The sequence below is a fragment of the Labrus mixtus genome, chromosome 7 (assembly GCF_963584025.1).
Source record: "Labrus mixtus chromosome 7, fLabMix1.1, whole genome shotgun sequence".
NCBI lineage: Eukaryota > Metazoa > Chordata > Actinopteri > Labriformes > Labridae > Labrus > Labrus mixtus.
The window spans coordinates 23,556,291-23,583,890 of NC_083618.1; the positions used below are offsets into that span (position 1 = coordinate 23,556,291).

At 43.2% G+C, this 27,600-nt stretch overlaps 1 protein-coding gene across 7 annotated transcripts in view; it reads left to right on the forward strand.

Annotated features, from left to right (window-relative positions):
• The window catches only part of ptprt (protein tyrosine phosphatase receptor type T), a 292,314-nt gene that overhangs the window by 223,043 nt on the left and 41,671 nt on the right, over positions 1-27,600 (forward strand). For all 7 annotated transcript variants that reach the window (XM_061041736.1, XM_061041737.1, XM_061041738.1 and 4 more), the window contains 3 exons: positions 15,116-15,208; positions 16,020-16,129; positions 22,279-22,366. In XM_061041736.1, coding sequence (XP_060897719.1) covers positions 15,116-15,208; positions 16,020-16,129; positions 22,279-22,366 — 291 coding nt within the window. The remainder of the gene's footprint in view (positions 1-15,115; positions 15,209-16,019; positions 16,130-22,278; positions 22,367-27,600) is intronic.

The following is a 27,600-nucleotide window of genomic DNA, read 5'->3' on the forward strand; positions in this document are numbered from 1 at the left end:
ACCGTCTCACACAGTCGCTCACACACACACACACACACACACACACACACACACACACACACCCACACACACACACACACTCACAGAGGGAGACATAAGTGCTGTATGACATTTGTCTGCCGCTCTCCTTTATGACAGTGAGTGTTTTTTGTTTCCTGTGATCATACTCATCGGCCGTCACCTCCTCGTCTTCCTGCCACAACTCTCCTCATCCATCTTCTTCTTCTTCTTCTTCTTCTTCTTCTTCTTCTTCTTCTTCTTCTTCTTCCTCCACTCACCTCATTCTGTTCTGATCCATTTCTCCCAAACACATCACCACTTTAGCCTGATGAAAGCTGTTTAAATCCCTTCATGATTTCTTCAGATTCTTTGTTGTCATCAGAAAGTTTCTAACCATGTGCTGCATGAACGATATTTCACATCTTTGAAAGCTTTACAGTAAGGCAAATAATTGCATATGTGACAACAGTGCCCAATTATCAGTTCACATTTAATCCAAACTATTCCATGGTGTGGAAATCTTCTACTTGTTTCATGTCATGATTTTCGGCAGCTCGTAACCGATCAGCTGTTGAAACTTTTCCGTTGGTTGTAAAAATGAGCAATCGCCGACTCCACAGGCCAAAGATAAGTCACAAAGTTAAAGTCTCAAACCGACTCGTAGGCGACTCTGTCAGCAGTTTACAGCTTCGCGACTTTTCCCTGCAAAATGGTTTCTTCTGGTTGTCAATCTTGCTTTCCTGGAAGATCTGTTGGAGCTCGGCCTCCCCTTGTCCAAACACACAACATGTACCAAAGCAGTGCTTAATTTACAGTATTTCACTGTAAATGGACTTGAGCTTGTATATTTATTTTCTAGTCTTCTAACAACTCAGAGCGCTTTTACACCGCAGGTCACGGCAGCCACCTGTCCGCTGTGTCCCTGAGCGACGTGTGAATGTGCATGAATGGATGAGTTAATACTGATGGACTCTCCACACAGCAGCCTCTACCGTCAGGGTGTCAATGTGTAGGTGTGACCTTCGGTGTGAAAGGGCTTTGAGTAGTCAGAAGACGAGAAAAAAAAATGTACAAGCTGAAGTCCATTTACCATTTACCGTTGACAAGCAGTGAAAAAAATATCTAAATGTCTACCTTTAATTTTTAATAATGCCACTCGACCCTGATGCCCAGTCGGCCATGTTTCCCCCCTCTTGTTTGTCTGCTTCTTCTTCTCCCCTCCCACCCATCCCCCCCCCCCCCCCCCCGTCCATCTTATTATTATATTATTATCTACAGTGTTCATTACATTTTTCTACTTTTCCATTCTGCCGTCGTCTCTTCCTCTCTGTGCTAGTCCCTTCTTTTCACTTGTTTTACCTTGTTTTCATTCTTTAACCGTACCTGATTCTTATCTCACATCCCCTTTTCTGCTTTTCCTCCACTCCTCTCTTTCCAACTTGAAGCCGAGTATCTTCCAAAGCACTGTCGTAAATCAGCTGAATCACTGTGATACCTGCTGAGCTCATGTGGTAACGGCCCAGGAAACACAGATAGATAGATAGATAGATAGATAGATACTTGATTGATCCCGAGGGAAATTCAAAGCATCCAGTAGCAGGTTACAAAGACATGACATGAAACATTTGTTACAAATTAACCACAAAACCGACCCCCCCCCCCATACATATATATTAACCCGAAAAAAAGATTTAAAGAATCCCCCTAGATGAAACAAACTTAAACTGTGCAATTAAAAATAGGCTTATACAAGAAATGTACATAACCTGTGCAGGAATAAAAATATATGTGAGATTTAAACAAGAACCTGTAAACAGTTGAGGAAAAAAATCTAATTAGACCTGAATATAAAAAAAAGTGTTGACTGAAGTTGTGTTGTTTATATATGTACAGCAATGTTTAAAAAGAAGATCGTGCAAAAAACAGACATTAAATAACAGTCAGTGCAAACATTAAAGGTGTGGGCAGACAAAAAACAGACAAATGACTGTGACAGATATCCACTTTGCTCCTCGTCGCCTCAAGGAAAACTGACCGGCCAAGTTACTTTGAACAATCGTCAGTAGAGGGATTCAGGAAGAGATTTCCATGTTTTCCAGACTCATATTCAGGCAGTTTTCACTCGCTGTGCAGGTTTCTTTGCCGCTTGCCGATGCAAATCAAGACATGATGAAGCAGAATGCAAAAGAACGCTCGAGTGATTTGTGCAGCGACACAAATGTGCTGTCATACATCTTCAGAGAGTGACGTCTGCGTTTTGTTCGACCATCTGTTCGCTCTACAATTAGAAAGAGAGATGTAAAAAAAAAAAAAAAAATTCATCAAGACTGTGTAGTTAACTGTTTGGTATTCTCAGAAAATACAGAGAAATGGGAAATCGACTACTAGAGAAAAAAATGCATCATGGTGAAAGTTATTTTGTTCTTGCATAATTTTGTAAACCATCCCAAAAGCTCTTAGTTTGTCCATCCGTCTGTCCGCCTGTCCGTCCATCCCTACTTCCGTTCTCTCATCACTCCCTCACATCATCTCTCAGTCTGACATCCGCCCAGTCGTCCCTCTCCCTGACATCAAGTCATCACTCCCCTCGACCACACATCCCTCTTTTACTCTTTCCTTGTTTCATTTTATTCAACCTTTAACTGTAGGTGCAGTTTGAACTTTGAAGCCGGGGATGCACAAAAGTTAGAATCTAGAAGATGTTATGAGCACTGCGGAGACTTGTTTAAAACAGTTTGCATAAAGGCAAAGTTTCATTTCCCAGTTAATAGCCCAGTAAGTGACGGAATAGAAACCTGCAGTAACTGGTACACCAACCTAGAAACCAGTAAAACAAAAACAGATACCAGATGTGGAGCAAGAGCTCTTAAATAATAAGACAGAGACTATGGCTTGTGAATCAAGGATCTATTTAATGTACTCAGAGTAGTTTGATAGTGGAGGCTGGGCGCCAGGCGGTGGTTGGTTGTGGGACGATACAGTCCGATGGTTGAGACTAGGGTTCGGGTGGTGGTTGTTGGGACGACACAGTCCGATGGAGGTGGCTGGCCATCTCCCCTTTCACTGTCTACATCTCTCATTTACAGATGTAATTGATTCAATCGCCCCGTCTATCCATCCATGCAGTTGTACATACATTATTCACGTTTTAGTACTCCCTCTTCATCCCTCCCTGCAGACCTCCTTTCATCCCATCTTTCCTCCATCTATCCGTCCGTCCATCCATCCGTAACCACCATCATCCGGCATCAGCACTCGGGGCCGTTTGCATGTTATGCTGAGCACTGCGATTATTTTATCGATTGAAGCTGTAAATTAGTGCGCGGAGGGCCTCCAAATTGACCAGCGAGCATGTTTCCATCATTATCATCTCCGTCATGATCACCGTCCAAGGCCAATGAGAGAGAACGAGAGAGAGAGAGAGAGAGAGAGGGAGAGAGAGAGAGAGGATGGAATACCAATGTACCAGGAAATAAAACATAGAGAATATCTGCTGATGCCTTAACTTGAAAACAAATATCTTTTTAAAGTTGTTTTTTTTGCTTGGTAAATCTAAACGAAGAAGTCTACCAGATTTGATGCATCCAAGACCCTCGATTAATTGACAACATGTGTGAAAATCTTGAGGTCAGAATCAGGCGGTCAAACAATCCTCTTCTGCACAATTACCCAAGTCAATTGGTTGCACGTTTTATTTCTTTGATTGCTTGAACTTTATTCAGTCAATCATAACAAAGCTCTCATTAAAAGATTCTCAACCTGCGTTTTCAAAGCTTTTTATCCCGTTATTGACAGTGAATAGAGTCGAGAGAGAGGGTGAGGTATAACATGTGTGAAAGGAGCCGCAGGTCCGACTCACCCCCGTCCCAGTCCGCCGTAGGACCATTGCCTCCGTACATGGGGCGTGCACACCATAACCACAACGCTACCAGCGTCCACCAACAGGCTTTCACTGCATTTCAGGACAGATCACCAAAATATTACATTCCCTACTCTACTAGACCAGAGAGCTCGTCTTAGAATCCAACTGACATGCTTCAAAAAGGCACTGAAATCTAACTGTCAGGTCAGAAAATAATCAAATAATAATGACATCGAGACGTTGTTGTCAGGAAATTTAAAAAAATGCAAAATACTGTGAACAAAATGTACAATTTAAAATCCTTATCCTGGTTCCCGTTGCATCTGATTACTTTATGATATCTGAAACGGCCTCTGAAGACCGGCTGAGAGATATTATTTAATGAACGGAGAGAAAACGTGCCAACATTTAGACACGTTCCAAACCGTTCAGGCATTTGAAAATGGCTAAAGAGGCTGAAAGGTGCAGGAGGGGAGAAAGAGAGAGAGAGAGAGAGAGAGAGAGAGAGAGAGAGAGCAGGGAAGAGAAAGTTATTAAGACGACAGTGAAGAGACGTGCAGATTGAGGGATCAGAGACTGGGAGAAGGAGCACGGGTAAATCCTGTATGCAGTGCAGAGCCGGGTTTAGCTCAAAGTGTGTGTGCGTGCATGTGCTTCTTTCTGAACCGACTTTATAGCCTTCTCCTCGGCTCAGGTGTTTTCTAAGCTATGGAAATGGGATTTCATACACACCAAGTTTCTCTCTCAGGAAAGCATGCATATATAAGCGACCAGAGAAAAACACTGGCACACATACTGTGGCGCACATGAGTACACAAATATATGCATGGAGAGACAAGGACACATCAGAAAGTTACAAACATGCAGCCTCTATATGCACACCCCGCACGGTGTTAACACTGATGCCACATAAATCCAGTGGATCAGGAGAAAGCCGCCGTAGCGTGGCGTGCATTTCATGTGCAAACACGTTTTCCTCTAAAAAACAAAATCAATTTCCCAGACACTGATGTATGTTAAGAGGTTACGCAACACCGTTCTCTGTCGGTTCACAAAGCAAGCGTCAGCCTTTTGTGCCCGGCCAAGGACAGCACGCCGCCGCCGTTGCCGCTGCTGCTAGCTCAGAAGTCGTGTTTTTCTATGGATCAGGAGCTTCCCGTGGTTAATAAAGAACACACATTTACAAAGATACAAACACAGAGAGATGCAAATGCTGGAATCCACCCTACACATTCCTGTTTAAGCTTTCATGGACTCTTTAACCAATGAAGATTCGGTTAAGTCGACCAATAGTGGATTAAAGCGCAACTCTGAGTGAGGCAAAGTTTGCAGGCAGCAAAAAAAAAAAAAAAAAAAGATGTTTGCAAAGAATTTGAAAAGAAAATGTAAAGAGCTAAAGCAGGAAGTGCTTTAACACTTAATCCCACTAAAGCACAGATCACACTCTTGCTATCTTTTCCCCTCACTTTCCCGCTTTCTTACTCTTTGTAGACAACTCGGCTATGTCGCTGTCACACCAATGAAATATGATGACGTCCCGTTTGGCCTGTTTTTAAACCAAGCAGCAACCTAGGGTGTTGAAAACACATGCAGTTCCTCAAATGTCCACTTGAGGCTGGCTTCAGAAGCCAATAAAACCTCATTATGTTCCGTATTATCATGCGTCAAAAATCCAATTTGGTCTGAATATCTCGTTTGGGTTGAATTCTTATTTTAAAACTCATCTGCTTTGATTTTATTGAGCTGAAGAGTTATTCATACATGTGCATAATTAGGGGCGTGGCTAGATTCACTGACAGCTGGGTGCGTTGTATCTACTCTCCAGGAGGCTTAAGGCCTCAGCTCCGCCTCTTTGCTTGCATCTAGATTGTCCAAAAGTAAAGTTGAGATAGGATTACCAATATGGTGTCTGCCATTGTTGGGCTTCAAGACAGTTCTTTAGAACTGGTAACTACAGGCTTCTGTTGCTGCTTTTCACACAATGCAAGAAAAGGATTGTCAATACAGCAAACTCCACTCTGATTTGTCACAGATAGTTGGAAATTAATTTTTACAGCGACCGAAGGTTTAATTCCAACCTCGGCTTTTTTGCTGCATGTCGTCCCCAACTCTCTCCTCCCAACACTTCCAGTCTCTCTTCAGCTCTCCTTCCCAATACAATCAAAAATGCTCTAAAAATATATTTTATTTCTAAAAAGAAAGTTAAGTATAATGTTTTTTATTACCATAGTGTAATGATAGACTATTCTTAAAATACTCTGCACAACCTTCACAACAGGGTCCTGAGTCTCTAACTAGATTTCTTGTACTGAAGTATGAAGTATAAAAACATCATAAACTCGGGTTCTGTGAAAAGTTCCGGTGGTTTGAAAGAGGCAGGAAGTATAAATCACACACGTTGCTTCCATCAATTTGAACGTTCAAAGAATAGATAGGTACAGTATTAGCTGAAAAAGCTGGATATTATTCTTCATCATGTTGTCCTCCTTGGGGGTAAATGCTGAATGGGGGTTTATTTAAGTCGAGTATGGGCATTTAGACAGAGGGACAGTGGGAAATCTAACATTCATTTCGAATAAAACCTGGAGAATGTGTGATCTTATTGAATGCATACTGCATAACAACGATGCCGCAGCGCACTGGGAAGAGGAAAGTGGTCCACAGTCACCTCCCGAGTACAAAGCTCATAATTTATACCCACAGCCCTGCTTGTATTGGAAGTTTTTTTTTTTCCCGACAGCATTACTGAAAGGCAATTATTTCCCCCAGTCTGCTTCAGCATAGCATTAGGCTGCATGTAAGGTGATTATGGCTAATGGTAGTCATTTTGTTTGGCCATAATGTGGCAGTGAGGGGTAATTGAAGGTGAGAGCCGGGTTGAGAGATTGAGAGTCATTTTTAACCTTTATGTGCTCAGCCAAGATTGAACCCCGGTGCTCTTTTTCCAGCCACATCTCCACTGATTACACAGCTTTTATTTTTACTCACATCCAGCAGTCACTCAATCTTATTTTCTGCCTCTGAGTGGCTCTTTTGAAACCTTTCGCATCCGTCTTCTTCATCACCAAGATACATATGGGTACTGTCATACCTCGATGCTTTTGCCACATCAGAATATTTAATTGTATCGATCAAGTCTGCAATCCATGCACATTCTCACAACATACCTAGTTATTCGCCTCGGTATTTCAGGCAAATCAAAGCTCTCTAAAAACAACTTCTCTCCGTCTTTTGCCTGCTCCACTTTTCAGAAAATGTGTGCTCAAACAGGCCGTTTGGAGATTTTACCTTCATGACATCAGAGAGGGCAGTAGCCCCTCCCCCAGGTGGGTGACACTCCCACAGCTAGGTGTTTGTTCTGCCCTCTGAGTCTGCCTTCTCACCGTAAACAATAGGACATGGAGCGAGAAATCACAGAGACACCCTTCCAGAGAGGGGGCGTGGGCAGACACAGCTCATTTACATATTTAAAGGTACAGACACAGAAACAGCCTGTTCTGAGAGAGAGGTGGTTTATCAAAACAGCTAATGTAACAGCTGCATGACTATGAGAGGAAAAAGTACCTTCACTTCTTCAGTTTTATTTGATCATCACGGTGGCAGAACACACCTTAATTTGTATGAAAATAGTGCATGTTATCACTTTAATCCTTAATTATCGCCATGCATACAGTGGTTCACGGTGAGCTGCTGGTGGTAAACACCGCTTCCCTGCCTGACGAGGATAGAAAGATAATCCTGCTTTCTTCAGAGAGAGAAATCTGTGATGTGTCTGTCTGTCTGTAAGTCTATCTGTCCACCAGTCCCAAGTCCTAAAACAGGCGAGATAAGACTCAATTTTGTTGAATCACAAACTCTCCTGTGAAGCGGGATTTGTCTGTTTGTTGTGCAGCTGCTCAGTGACTTCACAGATCACCGTGTTGGTAACTCACACGCGAGCATCCACCCACACACACACCGACATCTGTCTGTTTGTCTCCGGCGCCTCAGAGTTACAAAGGAGTGGCTTTTCACGCTCATGCACACACTTGTAGAAATTGGACATGCACACACACACACACACACACATTGTGCTGCAGTTCTGTTCTTCTTTGGGGTGAAATGAGGTAAAACTGCTTGGATAACGTCTAGACCGGTTGATCCCTGTGACCTGCAGTCCAGATATATATTCTGCAGCCTCTCTGTCTCTTCCTCCACTTATCGCTTCTGTCGCTCAGCTCGCCTTTGCCCCCCCACTTTCTTTCTGTGTTTTTGATTTTGTCTATCGCTCCATCTGTCCTCTCTCTCTTTTTCGGCACCTCTCCCTTAAATTCAAATTGAGTTCTCAAATAATCTGTGTCATCCCTCCTCATTTTTCACAAGTTTCAAACACACAAACACTTTGAGTTTAAACTTTCAAAACAACCTGAGTTGCATGCAACATTGCATTGCATATATTGAGCATCTTCTGGTTGCATGAAGAGAAACAGCAGATTAGACGGACACATTGGACTTAAAGTATGGAAATGAAAGCCACTCATGGTACTGCCCATTTTCTTTCAATATGCTACCATAATGACTTAATAATGTCCGCTGTTTTTTAAAGAAAGGTTGGTACCATCTGTAAACTTTGAACAAACAAAAGATTGATGACAAACCGCAACCTCTTCTCGTTGTACAAAATTGAGGCCAAAATACTCCCGGAGGCGTTGCTCAGCAACAGGCAAGGGAGGAAACTGCTTTGGACCAACCCGGGGCTGAAAACCTTTGAACCACTGCAGAGGCTCATAATCTGCAAAGTTTGCAGTGCCAGTAGGAAACCTCCCTAAGAGGGGCCCCCCTTAGTTTGTCAATGAAAGTCACCGAAGGAAAACAAAGCGGAGTAGTTTGTCTCGGAGTAACCGGAATAAAAATGGTCTCTGCCCATTACAGTATTGTTTACTGTGTCGGAATCAATCAATCAATTCAATCAATTTTTATTTGTATAGCGTCAACTCATAACAAGTGTTATCTCGAGACACTTTACAAAGAGCAGGTAAAATACCTTACTCTTTGTCTTTTAACATTACGAAAGAACAGGTAAAAGACCTTACTCTTTGTCTTTTAACATTACAAAAGAGCAGGTAAAAAGACCTTACTCATTGTTATGTTACAAAGATCCGGCCTATCCATCATGAACACTTTAGCAAAGCAGCAAAAGTTACAGTGCTAAGAAAAAACTGCCTTATTAAAAGGCAGAAATCTTCGGCCGGATCCCCGGCTATCCCCGGAATAAAACAGAACGCTGGTTGGAGGGGCTCACTGTGATTTTTTTTTTTTTGCCTAGGGCCCCAATCGACTCTGGGATCGCCCCTGCCCATGACAGACGCTGACTTATTGAACATTTTGCGCCACAGTCGTTGCAGTAGATATCTAGCTGGTGGAGCCGTGGTATCGATGTTCCTCTGACCAAAAAAAAAAAAAACACACATTCAACTTCCTGATAAACGTTAAATACCCCTCGGGTGGGATCAGTCCACAGCAGATCAGATTCTTCTGACAGTTTGAAGCAGACGCTCACAGTTATGGAAGGTTCAATGACTCTTGTGTCAGCTGAAATGAGGCGATTTTTCTGACGCCAGAATCAGATAAATAAAAGAGGTTTTTGAGCTGCACATCTTACAACACTTCTCAACAGGTGTCACAGGCTTCATCATTAATGGTCAAAGTGAGGATAATAGATCTCCTGCTTATATTTGTGTCCTTCAGCAGCATGACATCGTCCAGCTCTAAACCGTCCACGTTGAGAACTACTGTATGAACTCATTTTCAGACACTGAGTAGATTTGCAGACGTCCGTCTATCCGACCTGATAGTTTCATCTCGTTGGATGATGTTTGTTGCGGTTATTCATTCTTTCCTTGAGAGTGATCTAAGTGCATCATCCTGATTACTTTGCTGAAACATGACCTGTGGTAGTGATAAAACGCTTTGAGCTTTGAAACACTGGATATTTAAACATATTCCATATACTCCATAAAGTGATGGCGTGCAGTGGATGTCTGGATGATTAGGTCAAACAAATGACAAATTGGATTTTTATTGCTTTTAATGGCGTTACATAACCGTAGTTATGTTTTTAATTGAAGCAGAATTTCAATCAGAGTTTCTACGATTGTGTGACTCCTCTCAGTAATTACCCCGAGTGTTAACGGATGATGCATACTCTAATGAAGCGACGCTCGGTATGTAAATGAAGACAGGAGTCATCTCTTTACTGTAATTGTATTTCATTTGCTTGTTCAGGGTTTTCAAGGTTGGCACTAAATCAAACTGCTTCTTCTATGTAAGTATGTAATGGAAAGTACTCTCTTTCTAACTGGTGGATGGCTTTCCCTTACAGTCAGAGATCAGCCTGTTTTGTACAGGAAGACTTCTTGAACTGTCCCTGCTTACAAAGCGCAAAGGTGAATCAGTAAGCCATGTGTCGTAGCTTGTTTGATTTGGCTCTGTCTCCACCTGAGCTTTTGTGCTTTTCAAATCTATGCAAATTAGACAAAAAGACACATCTGCACTCGTGAAAATATCTAGATAATTTCAGGACTACTTCTCGGGGGGGGGGTCGTGTGCAGACAGCAGTCACAGTATAGAAATGTCACTCCCCCTCCTATTGGCTCGAGGTGAAGTCTCCTGATTATATCCTACAGTGTTCTCACAGAATAAATACGAGGGGAACCTTGTGTTGGCTTTTACAGGTCGAGTTAAGTTGGTCTGCTTCCTGTTGGACAGGCAGGTGACAAACAGCGGTGGTTAGCTTGTGCTAGCGTGTGTTAGCTTGCAGTGTAGGTACAAGCAGTAAACGTACACGCTACGTCCTGCAAGGGGCGGAGCTTCTGAGGAGTGATGAGCCCAGGAGGAGGGGCCTGGTTTGAAGGTTGTGTTTGCAAACTGCAACGTAAAATGCTGCTGACTCCACCTTTAAAGTATAAAATGACACACAGTGTGCAGAGTAAACTGTCAATACTGAAGTCCAGAGTGTGTTAATGTAACCGATACAGGTTCAGATACAGACTTCTCTTATTCCATCAATCATTTAAAGATACCACACCGGAGTTTTAAGCTACACAGCGTAAAGAGAAGGTTTTATTCTTAAACTTTAATTTCTGTTAATTGGTTTAGTATTTGAGTCCAGGTGGACAGACAGTGAAGAGTTAACTCAGAGACACTCAAGTCGTCCATAACAGAGTCTTAATAAAGTCACAGTGTGGGAGGAGGGAACTTTATATAGCACACTCCCAAGCATGAAGGACTGCATTATCATACACACACACACTGACAGTGTAAGTGGCCTTCGCACACACACACACACACACACACACACACACACACAAAATCCCAACGCTCACTTCCCTATCTCTCTCTTAATCAATGCATCTCTCTTACACTGTCAAACGCACACTGGTAGCACACAGTCAGCGCTCTCCATACACCTCGATAACACACACACACACACACACACACACACACACACACACACCCTTGTGACTGTAGGGTCAATAAATCTCCCCATTAGCATTGAGATGTCTTCATCATAGTCAGTGTTGTGGAGCTGCCGCTATGACTCCATTTCATGCCTGGCTTAATGCATATTTGACCTTGGTGTAACAGACACACATACACACACACACACACACACACACACACAAAGACACACACATGCAAAGAGACAGAGACACTGAACTCTATACACAGAACGCCTCATATCAGAAGGCAGATATGCGGGTGCACACACTTGTAGTGCAGGAACACATACCTACACACACAAAAATCACACACCCACACACACACACACACACACACACACACACACACACACACACACACACACACACACATTCAGCCATCTGAACATACACATTTGCATTCAAACACACACATGTGACCTTGTAAGCAGCTGGTCGGAGTCCTGGGAATTTTTACCAATTCTCAAAGACAAAGGAAGTGTGTTTGTGTTTGATGTGCATCTTATGAGTCAGTCACATGAGCCTATGTGTTCCATGTTTGCTTATTATCTGTATATATTTATATATATATTGTGCGCAAATGAAATAAAAGTCAATGCAAAGACACAAATAGACACAAATCCCAGCTGAGCTCTCAAAACTCTGCATGTTACTGGTGATTTTTGGCAAAAACTTTGCAGAGAGAGCCTGACATTTCTGGGCTCGGCACGATTCTAAGATGAGATTTTTAAAAAGTTGTTAGCTTTTCTCCCCTGTAGGCGGACAAAGTATAAATTGGCCAAGCATTCTTTGTTGATTTGTGCGAATCTGCTTTTAGTTCCTGCAGCATCTTATTGACCGGTTTCTTGCAATAAAACTGCAGCAAAGTGAGTTTTAGGTTCATACCAACGTAGCTAGCAATCTGGTGAGTTCTACCAGTTGTCTTCTCAAGCATGCAGATGATGAAATAGATACAAAACAACATGATTTGGCTAATTAACATATCTGACTGGCAGTAATGTTTCCACCTAGTGCAAGTAGGCCTCAACCCAGAAAATAGACAAACTGATATTTAAATGAATCCCAAGCTCACTTACAAACAATCTCTACAAGATATGGACCACTTTATGTTGTTAATGTCAGATCAACCATTCATCCTGAGCTCATCTTTACAGTATACGGTTTAAGTTTTATTTCCCTTCACTGGTGTGAATCCAGGCAGCAAATATCTTCCCTCTGAAACACTTATAACAAAGCAAATTTGCAGTAGTAGAAAAAGGTTGCAACCGAGCAAAGGACAACACAGAAAAGCTGGCAATGAAAAGTTTGCACAGATTGAAGTGAAAGGATTGATTTCTCGGCTCAACTGTTTTGGAGACACAGTGTGAAGGAGGAAAGTAAAGGACGACCCGGTTCTGTTTCAGTGAGCAGATAGTTTGTGTTTGTCCTGCCCTCTCCTCACCTCGGCTCTTTACTCCTGTCTCTCCTTCACCTCGTCTGGGGCCTCATCTGTCTCCTGTCCAACCTCTCGTCTAAACTCTCCTCCTTTCTCCCCTGACATCTATTCGCCAATGTTTTTCCTCCTCAATGCGTCTGTTTCTGAACTTCTCCCATCGCTCCTTTAGATTCCTCCTCCTTGCAGTGGATTTGTTTTCTTCTTTTCTCTTTCTCTTCACTTCTGTTGTTGTCTCTATCCCCTCCTCCCTGAACAATGTGTCCTCTGGGTCTTTTCTTCAGTTGCTGTCATATCGCTGTTATGCTGATGACACACAGGTTTATTTCTCTGCAAAACCCCAATAACCCTCAACTCTCCTCCCTTCATGATTGTTAAGCTGCTCTTAAAGAATCTCTTAATCTACTCAAAATAATTTCATTTCTCTCATGAACCCAACAACTTTTGCATCATCGTCATAGTTCGTCTATCTGGCCCATTTCTGTGAAATCTAAATGTATATTTGATTATTATGAGAGTGGGTTACCATGTCAGTAACCTCATCAGTCCTGATTCCTTTATTCCTCTTCCTGTTCTCTGTTGTCGTCTCTTCTGTTCTCATCTCTCTTCAAACTCATCTCACTAAAAATTATTCCTCTGGGTATTTTTGTTCAGTTGCTTTCGAGAGGTGTCTTTTTGCTGTTACTCCGATGATACACCGGTTTATTTATCTGCAAAACCAAATAACCTTCATTAACTCTCCTTCCATATATGATTAAGTCGCCAATCGAGAGTAAATGTCTCTCAGTTTCCTTCACCAGAAGGCCATTGCAACAGACTTATACTTTATCCAAAACATTGGTGAAGTTTTAGGGAAGGCTGTGGCCTAGTTGGTAGAGTGGGTCGTCTCTAAACCAGAAGGTCAGGGGTTCGATCCCCAGCTCCTGTGGCCACATGTCCAATGTGTCCCTGGGCAAGACACAAGATACCATAAGTGTGTGAATGTGTAGTTGTGACCTGCGGTGTAAAAGTGTTTTAAATAGTCAGAAAACTAGAAAAGCGCTATGCAAGCTCAAATCCATTTACCATTTCTAGCCTCTTTTACTTAAATATCAAATCCACAGTGAATCTTTGTCAACTTCTTTGACCAATACATGACCTCTACTCATCATTTCATTGAGCTTTTCCAGTCCTGAAACCGTTAGCTAAGAAATATAAAAAAAATCAGATGTGTCAAGTTTTAAGTCCTCTAAAGACATAAATCTTGGTATTCACACTCATCCTGTGCTTTGACGGACTTTGTTACTGTGTTTGCTAAAGGTCGTATCCAAACTTACTTTCAACATTTAATCAACACATCTCTTTTCATCCCACTTCTCCTCTTCCCTCCCCTCACACAACAGGACTTGTCGACTATTTTAATCACTCAACGTAAGCCAATTAGATCTACCCGGCTTCTTTTTCATCACCTTTTGTCTTGACCACACACTCCCACACAACACACACTCACTCCCACCTGAGCCGGCGCTGCAGAGTGACCCATGTGGCCCGCTCATTCTTCATTCGTTTAGTGAAGCCGCTGTTTAGATTGGCTTATGGAGAAGCCACTTTAGGCCACTAATGAATCCACAGGCACCATTAACATGCAAATAGCTCTATTAAGAACGAAATAGAGTTATGCGGTTTTATATTACAGACCGCTTTTTCCATTCTTTCTTAGCCTGCTGTTCTGGCAGGTTGTCAGCAGCCATATTGCCTGTAAAAACCCGGGTTTCAAGCACATTGCATCTGGATTTGTCTACTTTAAAGGTCAAAGTTCAAAAGCTGAACCACAACATTAAGACAAGATGACCTTTTGCAACAATTAGACGTCTGCCATTGTTACAACCCTGTCCTCCGATCGACAGTCAATCCAAAGTTGAATTAAAAATGTTTCTTATTGTTCAGTTCTCTGGCGCTGCTCTTGAAATGTGACATTCAATCATGAGTCCCTCCGTCCCCCCTGAAACCTCCATCTTTCCCTCCATCTGTCCTGACTAATAGAGCTCACACTCACATCCAATCAATCTGTCCATTCCTTAATTAGAGGAAAGATATTCTAATTAAAGAACCTGACGTCAAGCCTACCAATCAGGGCTCAGGCTGGTTGGCGACTCATTTAAATCGTGGCTTGTCATTGTGAAGCGATCAGTCTATCGTCACCTTGAGCGTCATTACAATAAACAGTGTATGCATGGTGACTATATATGATGAGTGTGACTCATTTTTAACCGCCTCTCTCTCTCTCTCTCTCTCTCTCTCTCTCTCTCTCTCTCTCTCTCTCTCTCTCTCTTTGGTCTCTCTCTCTCCCTGTATTCACAGACAGCAGCCAGCCGTCTCTGGCCCAGCCCTCCCTGACTCTGCAGAGTTTTCCTTATGGAGGCTGTGAGTCTGTGGAGCTCTCCTATCAGAGTGGTATGTGCACAAAACCTCGTTAGTGACTTTGTTAAGTGGTGAGTTAGTCCGTCAGTTAGGTAGCCAGTCATCTGGTTCATAGAAGGTAGGTCAATGTGGTTGTTAGTGAGTCTGTTAAATGGCCAGTAGATAAATCAAGTTAGTCAGTCAGCAACAAAGGAACGGCCAGTTTGTCCCCATTGTGTTAGCTTACTCATTGGCTAGCAAGGTAGGTAGGCAGGTAAGTAAGTAAGTCGGTCGGCGGGTCGGTAGGTAAATAGACAGTGAGTTATTCAGTTGTTTTTGCGGTTTGTTAGTTAGCAAGCATGTTGTTACAGGTCAAATAACAATCAATAAAAAAACAAGAAACACAAGGAAACAAAAGCGGCTGGTAACCCCAGCCAAAGTGACCAAAGGATGGGAAGGTGCCTAGCCAACCTCGCAATAGGCCGTCGCTTCTGGCCCATCCCCCCTAACAACTACATAAGAAAACAAAGACCGGAAATAGGACTACAAGTGGTCTCCAGCCCAAACTAAAAAAAAAATTAAAAATAAGCCCAGCAATCTGGCCTTTGGAAAAACAGATACAGAAGTAGTGTCCCTTTCCAAGCAATATATCCCATCATGCATTGCGGTTCCACCTTTTTAGGAGCGGAAAGGTGAAGTTTGACTGCCCTCAGATAGACGAGAGTACTGACCAGCGAGAACACAGAAACACACAAAATGTTTTTTATTTGGTGCATTTTATTTATTTGAGAATAAAGGATTTTTACACTTTATTTTCCATCTTATACACCATCTCCATTTGTGTAAATGTCTTTATTTCCTGCAGGTCAGTTCCAGGCCGGTCAGTTTCAGCCGGCTATTCGAGTCGCTGACCTCCTCCAACACATCACGCAGATGAAATGTGGACAGGGCTACGGCTTCAAGGAGGAATATGAGGTGAATACACACACACACACACACACACAGGCTTCTTACAACGGGAACAACAGCTAATAGGCGTCAATCTTTAGGTCGACAACATTACAAGCAGCTATTAGTGAAAAGGTCAAAAGGTCCGCGGCTGCTGAAGCCAGATGATTGGAGTAATGAAACGTTTGTGTGAACCCAGAATGCATGGATGTAACCTCTAGTAAAAAACACGGCAGAGCGGAGGATTTTTCTTTTATAATAAACACATGGCTTTATCGCAGAGACCGGTGCTTGACTTGAGCCATGTGTTAGGGTGAATTCTTTTGTGTCACTAAATGCAGGGTGGGATGCTGCAGCTGCCCCCGCATGACCCCGAGCGAAGTTGCGAGACATACTGAAAAGTTTCAATAAATCAAATGTGTTTAAATACCGACATTAGAGTCAACAGTGGAAATATGAAACCACCTGGACTTCTAAAAGTGTGTTGGGAATGACGCAAAGGGAATTTTCATGAACAAGATTTCCTTCATAGTCAATTCTAGAGGTGTCCGTGCAGATATTTGAGTTTTGATGAGTTACGTTTTTGCAACTCAAACAAGATCTTCATGCGAGGCGTCACTTGGAAGCACATTTTGAAGAGATTGCACGAGTGTTGTTGAAGTGAAGATCACACTAACTGTCCGGGACCAAGACACACCTGAGACCAGAGGGCTTCAAGACCGAGGCAAGACCAAGACATTTAGGGATCCAGACCGAGTCAAGACCAAAACCAAGCCCAAGGCAGGGCGAGACCGAGACAAGACCAAGACATTTACGGGTCGAGACCGAGTGAAGACCAAGACCAAGACCAAGACCAAGACCAAGACCAAGGCAGGGCCAGACCGAGACAAGACCAAGACATTTAGGAATCTAGTCCAAGTCAAGACCAAGACCAGAGCATCTTGTGTGCAGTGGGCGTGTCACTCACAAGGTTGTGGTCGTGTCCAGGGGCCAAGACCTTCAAAAAGTGGTCTCGAGACCAAGACCGATTTTGAGTACTACAACACTAGATTGCACCCACTCTCCATTGTTTTTCTCCCCCTCGCCCCCCCCCCTTTTCTCTCTCATAACATAAGCCTTTGATTACCTTACACTTCAAATTTCTCTCTTCTCGCGCTGACTGTTTGTTTAGAGCGCCCTTTATCACAAACAGACATCTTTACAATCATTCTTCGTCATGGCCGCTCGCTCTACCATGGGATCATTTTCCTTCCAGTTTCCTCATTCCCTGCCTCGCGTTCATAAATTCATCCCAACCCCCTACCCCCCGTCGGCTTTTCCTTCTTTCCTTCTCTTCATTCTTCCTTCATTTGCTTTGTCCGTGCTGCTGAGAATGACTCTTTAAAAAAAAGAAAAAGTCCCCTTCTCTGGTTCTCGTCCTCAAAAGAATATATTCTATTAGCAACTCTGCATGGGCGCTGAAAATTGTCCCTCGGTGATGCCGTACGTTATATTTTCATTTGCTGCCTGACGTTTTGGTTTATAGCCGCTGATACGTTTCGGGGGAGAGCAAATGTGATTTATTCTCTCTGCTTTGTGTGTGTGTGTGTGTGTGTATGAGGGAAGGTTTATTAGAGCTGCTGCTAGCTGCTACCTGTCGCTAACTGCTAATGGAGAACAACACACACCTGACAGGCTACATAAACACAAACTCATTCTCCGTCTTTCAAAGTGTGTTTGTTTTCATGGATATAAATAGATTCCTGGGTTTATCCTACGAGTGCACAGTTAGGACAGTGAGCAGTTCAGGTGTGTGCATATGTTGGTGTGAGTGTGTGTCCACCTCCACGCCCCATATGGTGTCTTCTGGCCCCCGCCTGTGTGTGCTGTGACCTCCGGGGCTGACGTCCATTAACCTCACTAACACGCTGTCAACATGTCAGTCCCTGCTGGGATTACAGCTCGGTCATTAAAGTGAATATCCTGCATTGCGTTAAGAGCGGCCAGTTGGTCAGGTTAACGACTGTATATATTAACCTTTAATGTAACGCAACATGACCTGAAATGCTGCTCGACTGCACTTAACAACGAGCTTTTTCAAATCTTAGAATAAAAATAACTTTATATTCAGTTTGACAAGACTGTAAATACAAGTGGACATTTTTTCTTTGACGCCAGAAGTGCCCGTAATAGGTCACGTTTAAAGATGTAATTAGCTGAGGTGACACCTAGCAGAAAGCTTGCAGCTTCCCACCTGTTACTCCAGGAGGCCACGCCCCCATTTATGCTATTGTGTAATCCTTAATATCAATCAAACATATGAGTTTTTTAAATTTCAGCCCGTACGAGTTGTCATGGATAAAGAAATAAGATTTAACAAAATAGTTTTTTTTTGTACGAGGCTGTAAAGTTGGACATTTTTAACATGGGGCTCTATAGGGGCTGACTCACTTTTGGTGACAGCCTCTAGTGGACACTTTGGGCTTCAGCACTGGCATCAGTTTTGCCCTGATGTTCCAATCTTTGGTGTCTATTTTTTTACCAAGCGGCAACGTCCATTGTTGAAAAATGAAGCTGATGAGGAAGTGAAAAATCCTGCAGTTCCTCAAGTGTCCACTAGAGGCTGACTGCAGAAGCACAGGAAGTCACATACACACCCATTCTAAAAAGCCTGTTTTTACAGCAGAGATTAACATGTTTACAGCCTGGTTTAAAAAAACAAATAGGTCTGATTAGCTCATGTCTCGATCGGCTCACACTGTACGGGGGGGGGTGAATGTTTTGATGACTCATCAGTTTTGATTTGATGAAAGATAAGAGTTATTCACAATAAGGTGTGTAGCTGACATGATTGACAACAAGAGGCGGCAACTTTTATTCAACATATATAACTTCAACTTTTGTCTGCATTGTTAAAGTGTTTTTCATTAGAGTTGAACACACAAAAAAGGCTCAGAAAGAACAGACATTAGAGGGCAGCGTCAGTGTTCGTCGCTGATTTGGTTTAATTAAGATAATTTAACAGAGCACAGTCCCAAAAAAATTAAGAAATTCTGAGAAATTTGACATTTTAACAAATTCACTGTAGAGAAAAAGTGAGGTCGTTGAAAGCAAGAATTGTGTTCTTGTATTTCTTTTCAAGATGTCTGTAAGTAATTTTAACAATTAATGCAAGAGAGAACACTAAGGTTCCCACTCACTGCTACATCTGAGGTGTGTGTGTGTGTGTGTGTGTGTGTGTGTGTGTGTGTGTGTGTGTGTGTGTGTGTGTGTGTGTGTGTGTGTGTGTGTGTGCGCGCGCGCATTAAATCCTCCTTCCACCCACCCACATCTTATTTCTAAAGAGAATATAACAACAACAAAAAATGCAAAAATCAAATGAATTCAAATGATAGGACTTTGATTAACACTGTTCTTTTCTGGATGAAAAGGGCAGTAAACCCACAACAAATACACACAAACACACACACACACACACACACACACACACACACACACGTGCAATGCACCACACCAATGCATGCATAATCCTCCTACAGAACCCTCCTACTTAAAATATCCAAAAACAACTATCCGCCCAGTTTTTGTACATGTACAGTACACACCAGAAAATATACACACATACAGTAAACACACACACACGCACACACACACACACACAAACGCACTCACACACAAAGTACGTCACCTTAAAAGAATCAATTTTCTGCTTCACTGGGCGATAAGTTTAGGTGTCTGTTTTTCTGTTACAGCACATTTGTACCAAGTATGTTTGAGTGTGTGTGTGTGTGTGTGTGTATGTGTGTGTGTGTGTGTGTGTGTGTGTATGTAGGTCATATCACTGTCTGAAAGTGAAAGCTGTTGTCTGGTCTTCGTAATCCCTTAATGGACTCAAAGAAGGACTTCGCTCGTCTCTATAGGGAGAAAGACTGTACGTGTGTGTGTGTGTGTGTGTGTGTGTGTGTGTGTGGGTGTGTGTGTATGTGTGTGTGTGACCTCTTCCAGTGTGTTATACTGGTTGTTCTAAACTAGTTCAGGGTCCATATGGCGACCTTTGTGAGTTGGGGTTTGTAGCTTGCAGAAGCTGTTCACACACACAGATGCACACACACACACACACACACACACACACACACACATTGCACACACAAGGAAATACACACACACACACACACACACACACACACACACAAACACACATACTCACACTTATTTTGAACATATGGGACATGCACATAAAGTGTATGGATGCCATAGTAAAGCACATATAGATGTAAATGTTTTTTTAGGCTAGTTTGTCAGATGCATGAACTCAAACACACACACACACGCACACACACACACACACATTAACTTCGTCCTTGCCATGTGTGTACGGCTCGTCACACGGGCCAGCATCACAGCAGGGGGGCGGGACAATCTGTCTCCTCTCCTCCAACTGACCAAATATTCTCTTTCAGAGCAAACCAACAGAAAAACAAACCCAAACTTTTTCTTTCTTTTCTCTCTTCCTCGGGTGGTTACCTGTTTTTTTTTTGTTTGTTTTTTAGCTTTAGACATCCTGGAAATCCCTGTGGGAGCGCATAGCCTCCTGCCAATAAAGTTGGACGTTGGTTAAAATTGGTCTGGGGATCAAAAGAGTATCCCAGAGTCGGCTGAAATCTGGCAAACATTTATCTGACGGCCAAAACGATAAACTGACCCCGATGGGATTGGTGTATCTGGGAATTCTGCCATTGGGATATTTGTAGACTAAACGTCTGTGCTGCTTTCAGGGGCTGGCCGGTAGGTCAAAAATGTCAGACTTTGGCTGAAATGTGTCTTTTATGTACTTCTTGGTGAAATTTAACTTGGGAAACTAATGACTAGCTATCTGCTCCGTCCCATGGTCTAATTCACAAAGCAAATACTGTAGTGCTAAGGATTTTCTGATGTCGACACAAAATGAGTTTAGAGATATTTATTAGATTAAAAAAAAGGCAGTTTAATGTAAGGAGTGGAATGACAGGGTTGAGTCCAGGATGACGCCCAGGTTGTGGACCCCAGTTGACGGGCAGTTGGAGCACAGAAAGATATCTCCAACCTTCCTAAGCAGCGCCTTGGGGGCCACAAGCATGAGCTCAGTTGAATTGTTTTGGAGTTAAGAGGAAGTTGTTTGACATCCTGGTTTTGGATGTTTTTCAGGCAGTTGAGTAGAGAGTGCGATGGTTTGACGCTGAAGTAGAGCCGTGTGTCATCGGCATAGGAGTGGAGATCGAGACTGTGTTGGTGGATGATCTGACCGAGGGGGAGTGTCTAACCCTTGGCATGTTTTGTGAAACCGACAGTGTGTCTTTTTGACTCATTTGCATACAGGTCTAGTGGGCACAAAAGCCACTAATTCCTTTTTTTGATTCAGGCCCCGAGTCAGTCGATAAATTGCAAACTAAAGATACAACAAGGAAACATAGAGGTGCTGATTTAACTCGGTCGTTAGAGCAGGCCACGCTTATACAGAGGTGATAGATTTGAGTCCTGAACATGACTCTTCTCTGTTTACATGACTCTCTCTTCCCAGGATTTCCTTTCTATCTTCAGTTGTCTGACCAGAAATGAAAGAAAAATGCACAAAAGTAGAAAAAAATAGGGAAGAAGAAACAGGAAGTGAAACAATCAACCAAATGAAACGACATTAAAAGTTTGCATATAGGTTGTAAACAAGACAAATTTATAGATAAATAAAAATGCTAATTTTGTGAATCAATCAGATGCGCTAAATGGGAAGAAAATAAATACAGTTATGTCCTGGGGCCAATGCCACTCCTATGGCTGTGATATAAAGCTGAACTGCATTGATTTAGTCATGAAAACTGGCGCTGTTAGTGGACACAGGCCCCTCCCCCTTCCCAGCAGGGATATGCATTTAGTGATATTGAAGTTGAGTCGTGTAACCCGTCTGAAAGCTCCCCCGTCTCCTGAAGGCTCAGGGTCCTGTAATGTTCCAGCCGTGATGCTCGGAGCGCCCTGAGTGGTAAAGAGTACGCTCTGCTGCAAACTATCAGTCGATTGTCTTTTCCATTAATATTCATGAAGCTGTTTTAACTTCTGCCCACCCCATGTGTCAGCGTACAAGCTCTGGGCATCGGGCCATATGTGCATGCATATTTCTCTGTCTTTGAACCTCAATAATCTGAATCTGTGTGTGTGTGTGTGTTCAGGCCCTGGCGGAGGGACAGACGGCACCTTGGGAAACGGCCAAGAAAGACGAGAACCGCAACAAGAATCGCTATGGCAACATCATCGCTTGTGAGTACTGCAATGTGATGGAGAAGTAACCGCTGTGGAAGTTTGAGTCTGTGCTGAAAGTGACTTCATTCATCGCCGCGTGGCGTTTGCTTCGGCTCACTCTGGGTTGGTTCTGTGTGGTTTATAGATCCAGATATTTATCTTTGCAAGTTTGAGATTATTTTATTTGCATGATGGAGAAATGGCAAACCCCAAGAAAAGGTGAAATCTGTTATTGGTTAAAAAAATACAACCCCAAAGGTTCGTCTTGATTTAAGGGTTTGGGTGCTTTCCTCCTGTACCTGACTCGTTCCATATGTAAAGAGTCACCACTTCTCTGGCAGTTTGGATAATAATGATATTAATAATACTTTATTTGTTTATCCCTTTTCAGTACAGGTGAAGAAGTGCTTCACAGTGTGCAATAAAAAACAAGCAAGCATTGAAAGCAATTTAAGAATGAAAGAAAATAAAACGAGGGACTGATTCTGCCAGTCTGATCTCCTCTGGCAGGCTGTTCCAAAGTCCGGGGCTCTGACAGTAAAAGTCCCCTTTTAGTTTTTTAGCCTGGACCGTGGAACAGCCAGCAGTCCTCTACCAGAGGATATCCGACGGCCTCTTGGTTCATAAGGGGTTAAGAGCTCAGAAATATAGGGAGGGGCCAGCTCATATTGTACCTTAAAGTAAATAAGTGAATCTTAAAATTGGTTGGATTATTAGTAGTCAAAATGCACTCAGAAATAGTCCCATAAGGGGGCGCTGATGGCCTAGCGGTTAGGTCAAGCCCTGTGCAGAAGCAAGACAGGCAACTGTTCAGGGCCCCAGGCAAGTAGGGGGCCCCTGTGGGCTGATAAACTTTAAACAACAGCAGTGGCTTAAAATGTGCAATTTTTAAAATGGCAGTAGGAAACCTCAGGTCCGACCTGTGGCTCCTTTCCTACGTCATTCCGATGTCCTTCCCAAGATATCCTACTCTCTCCTTTCAAAATAAAGGCAGATGACCGAAAATAAAAACATTTAAGTGAAAAAAGTATAAAGTAGAGAGAGACACATTTAGAAAACTCTTTATTTGGAGCAGAAGTACCAAACTGTCCTTCAGCTGGAGGACACAGGTCCTAATCTCTGTGCTGGCAACCATCTGCACCAGTGTCCTTCAGCGAGTCACCCACTGACTCCCCCCTGCTCTTGGTGTGTCCCACTGTAGGACCCCTGTAACCCCCCCCCCCCCCCCCCCCGCTGGGAGCCAGATGCCTGCAGAACCAGGTTCTCGTTGATAAGTCAGTCAGAACCGGTAAATGTTGAACACTCGACGCCTAACTTCTGTGACAGATATTCAGTCAAAGCACAACAACGGGCACGTAGGCATACCTAAAAAAGATGAAGCGTCTTTCAGAATCTAAATAATTTGTATGTGTAGTCTCGTTTAAAGTTCTGAATGTCTGATTCATGAAAGTGCTGCAGAAAAAAAAAAAACTTCTCAGAGAGAGATTTGACTTCTCTCCTGCCTGATGATCAAAGCCTGCAGCACCTTCTTTATTCACAGAGACTTTTGTCAAAATGGAGCAAAGACAGGCTGCAGTAATGATGTGCAGAGTGACTGCATGTAGCAGTGTGTGTGTGTGTGTGTGTGTGTGTGTGTGTGTGTGTGTGTGCGTGTGTGTGTGTGTGTTTGTGTGTGCGTCGCCCATTAGAGTGAGAATTAGCATGTGAATGTGGTGCTGTCGAATATGTCAAGTGTTTGCCGTGATTTGTGAGCACTAATGAAGTCTGTTGGATTTGATGTTTTCTGGATGAGCGTGTGTGTTTGTGTGTGTGTGTTTGTGTGTGTGTGTGTTGGTGTGTGTGTGTGTTTGTGTGTGAGGCCTCTTGAACAATGTTTGCATGAATTGTTGTGGACTGGTTTCTGTGTGTCTTCCCATTAGACCCGCATGCACACACATGACCAGTGTGACCCAGAAGATTGCATTAGTTTCCATTAAAAAAAAAATGAGATTCCTGTGTGTGTGTGTGTGTGTGTGCAGGCAGAGAGCCGTGTGTGTGTGTGTGTGCACGTCTCATTATGAGGGTTTAGATGTCAGAGCGGAGACACTGCACTAACCTGAAGGCTTTTAAATGAAACACTGGCTGGAATGAAATAGCCTGTCAAGGATTTGATAGCCAACAGGAATTATGATAAATTTGCTATTAGTACAAATCCTTTAATTACAAGAGCCTGGTAATGGAAACTGTCCATCTTGCTCGCTGTGATTGTACAAAGGCTCATTTTCTTGAGAAAATGTTTAAAAGGGCTCCCCGGGGGGAAACAAGTCTGTGCGCTGTCTTTATTAGGAGGAGGAAATGTGCAGAGACGGGCAGGCGACCGCTGCAGCTCAAACTTTAAATATCTGCCGTCTTTCTTCTTCTTCTTGTGTTGAACTTTTATTCCCCTTTGGGAAGAAATGGATTTTCCTCCTGTCTCAACACTATATCTGATCCTGCCTCACGCTCTCTGCGGAGCTCTGTTCCCTCGCTAGAAGCTCAAATGTACACATCCACCACCTCGTCATTAATAGTCTTCAGATTATTCAACTTCATTGAGAGTTAAAGTATTATAAGCATTCAAAAAAAACTGTTACTTTTACACATGCAGGGGCGTTGACAACATTTCTGGGCCTCTCCCGTGACCTCCAATGCACCGAGTCCTAACAGCACGCCATGGTTATATATCGCGTCACATCGCTCATGATCGCACGCTGGCTGTCCACACACCATCCGTTAAATATTTAATTCTTTGCTCTGTGAATTTCAGTTTACCCTTTGCAAGCATTATGACATCATGTTGTGCTTTTATTTTAAAGGTGGACAAACTGAAGTGTGGTGCTTTCATTTTGAAGGTGGACAAACTGAAGTGTGGTGCTTTTATTTTGAAGGTGGACAAACTGAAGTGTGGTGCTTTCATTTTGAAGGTGGACAAACTGATGTGTGGTGCTTTTATTTTGAAGGTGAACAAACTGATGTGTGGTGCTTTTATTTTGAAGGTGGACAAACAGAGGTGTGGTGCCGTGTATTAACGTCACAACTCAGAGGCTCGTCGATAAACGGCTTGTGGTGAGCTGAAAAAAACATATTTCTCCGGTGTTGAAACAGGTCAAAGGTCAACATTTCAATCCCAGATGTGGATAGTATTAATGCACCGTTACACACCTTTGTACAACAAGCTAACGAGCTCTGCTGAGTGAGAAAAGCGAGTCCCTACAAACGCCCTCCTTCCTCGTCCCTCATCTGTCTAAGCGAGCGTCAGAAAGGAAAATAGAAACCTGGGCGTCGGGGGAAAAAATCTTGTGCCACACCGCGCTGCCTGCTCGTGGACAGTTAGGACGCTCCAAAGGGAAACAGTAGAATCAGGCTGATTTTGTCGCTGACGCTCGCTTGCGTCACGTGCTGTCAGGACAGGCTGTTACACAAGAGACCTATTAAAAGACTCAAATTAAGCTCATCACAATCTTCTTTTGACACCATGCATTAAAGAAGAAGGAGCCACATCAAAACGTGGACGCAAAACTCCTCTGAAGTGAATAAATGTGTACGAGCGAATAGATGCGTTTGCATGAAATGTTTGGCCATTAGAAACACAAGTGACACAATATTGGAGGCCTGGGACTTCTGTTTTGGTTGCTGTTGAATTATGCCAGCTTTAAAGGTGACACAGTTTGTCGTTTCTTTACATCCTAAAAAAGTCTTTGAGTTTGAGAGCGGAGAGACAGAGACAGCAGCAGCATGTCGATGTCCCTCACAGGTTCAAATGTGATCTACGTTTTGGTCCTTTAAGTCTGATCTCGTCTCTCGGCGAGTCATCACGGCGCTCTCACCCATGCTCGGCAGATCTCAGCGAAAGGAGCTAAATGTGTGTCCCGGCTTTGTGCGACTTAAACCAGCCAGTCGAGATCTGCCCGTGAGAATCCCCTCAGATGCTGCTGTTAGCATCTCGCTATCTTTGCGAGGACTTTTTGGTAACCCCTCCATCACATCGTTCTTTTTCTAACAAACACGCACAACACATAGTTTATAATCCCTCTCCCGCCCTCTCTCTCTCTCTCCCACTCGCTCGCTCTGTGCTGCAGTTTGGAGAGGGCTGATTGGAGTTGAAGTGTTAACACGCTCTTCTTCCGGCCATCTGCCAAACACAAACGGTGGACGCCATGTTTGAATCCCTTCAGCACTCTGAATAAATGTTAATCCAGCAGCCTCCTGTCCTCCCGTCTCTCCTCCTCTTTATCGTGTTTACTTCCATTTTTACACTTTCACTCTCTCCCCCCCCTCCCTTCTTCTTTCCTTTCTCCCAAATCCTTCCACACATGTCTCACCTTGTTGCTCCTCATGTGAACTTTATCTCTCCTCCTCCTCTTCGTCTCTTCTCTCTGCTCATCTCCTCTCCATCCCTCCATTCATCCAGCGTGATTACTTCTGACAGTTTTTGGGTTGAGGCACGGCGCCACAGTGTTTCCTCATTACAGGCATCTGTCTGCTTCTATCTCCTCCCTCCCTCCCTCCCTCTCCTCCTCTCGGCTTCTTCTCCTCCTTTTCTCTCTCCTTCTCGGCCCTCGGTTCACACAACGACCTCCCCATATGGTCATTTATAATTCAACAGAAGCATGCCTTCAAAATAAACAGCATTTATTGGTGAATATTTACATTTGTGCAGAGAGGGGACGTGTGTGTGTGTGTGTGTGTGTGTGTGTGTGTGTGTGTGTGTGTGTGTGTGTGTGTGTGTGTGTGTGTGTGTGTGTGTGTGTGTGTGTGTGCATATGATTCTCTGTGTGTGTGTTTGTGTGTTACGGCCTCCCTAACATGCCATAAAGTTCACCAAGAATGACTCAGAAGGAGGAGACCAAAACATTAGAGAAGGGACGCCACACAATGTATCAAATTGTTAAACCCCAAGCTTTATTTAAATAAACTTCCCCCGCCATCAGGAAATAATATAATTTAATAAACAAACAAACAAAAAGGACTGGAGATCCGGCTAAACAGAATAAAAGACGGGAAAGTGCCACCTCCCCCTAAACTACCAACCAACAACTTATCTACAGAAAATGAAAGAATCGGAAATAGGACTACCAGTCTCTCCAGCCCAAACTAAAATTACAAAACCAGCAATCTGAACATGCATGAGGGAAAACCAAAACAAACCTGGAACAGGGAACAATTTAACGATAAATGAACGATCCTCACCATGCCTGCGCCCAAAGTTTTTGTGTCTGCCTGCCCTTGTCTCT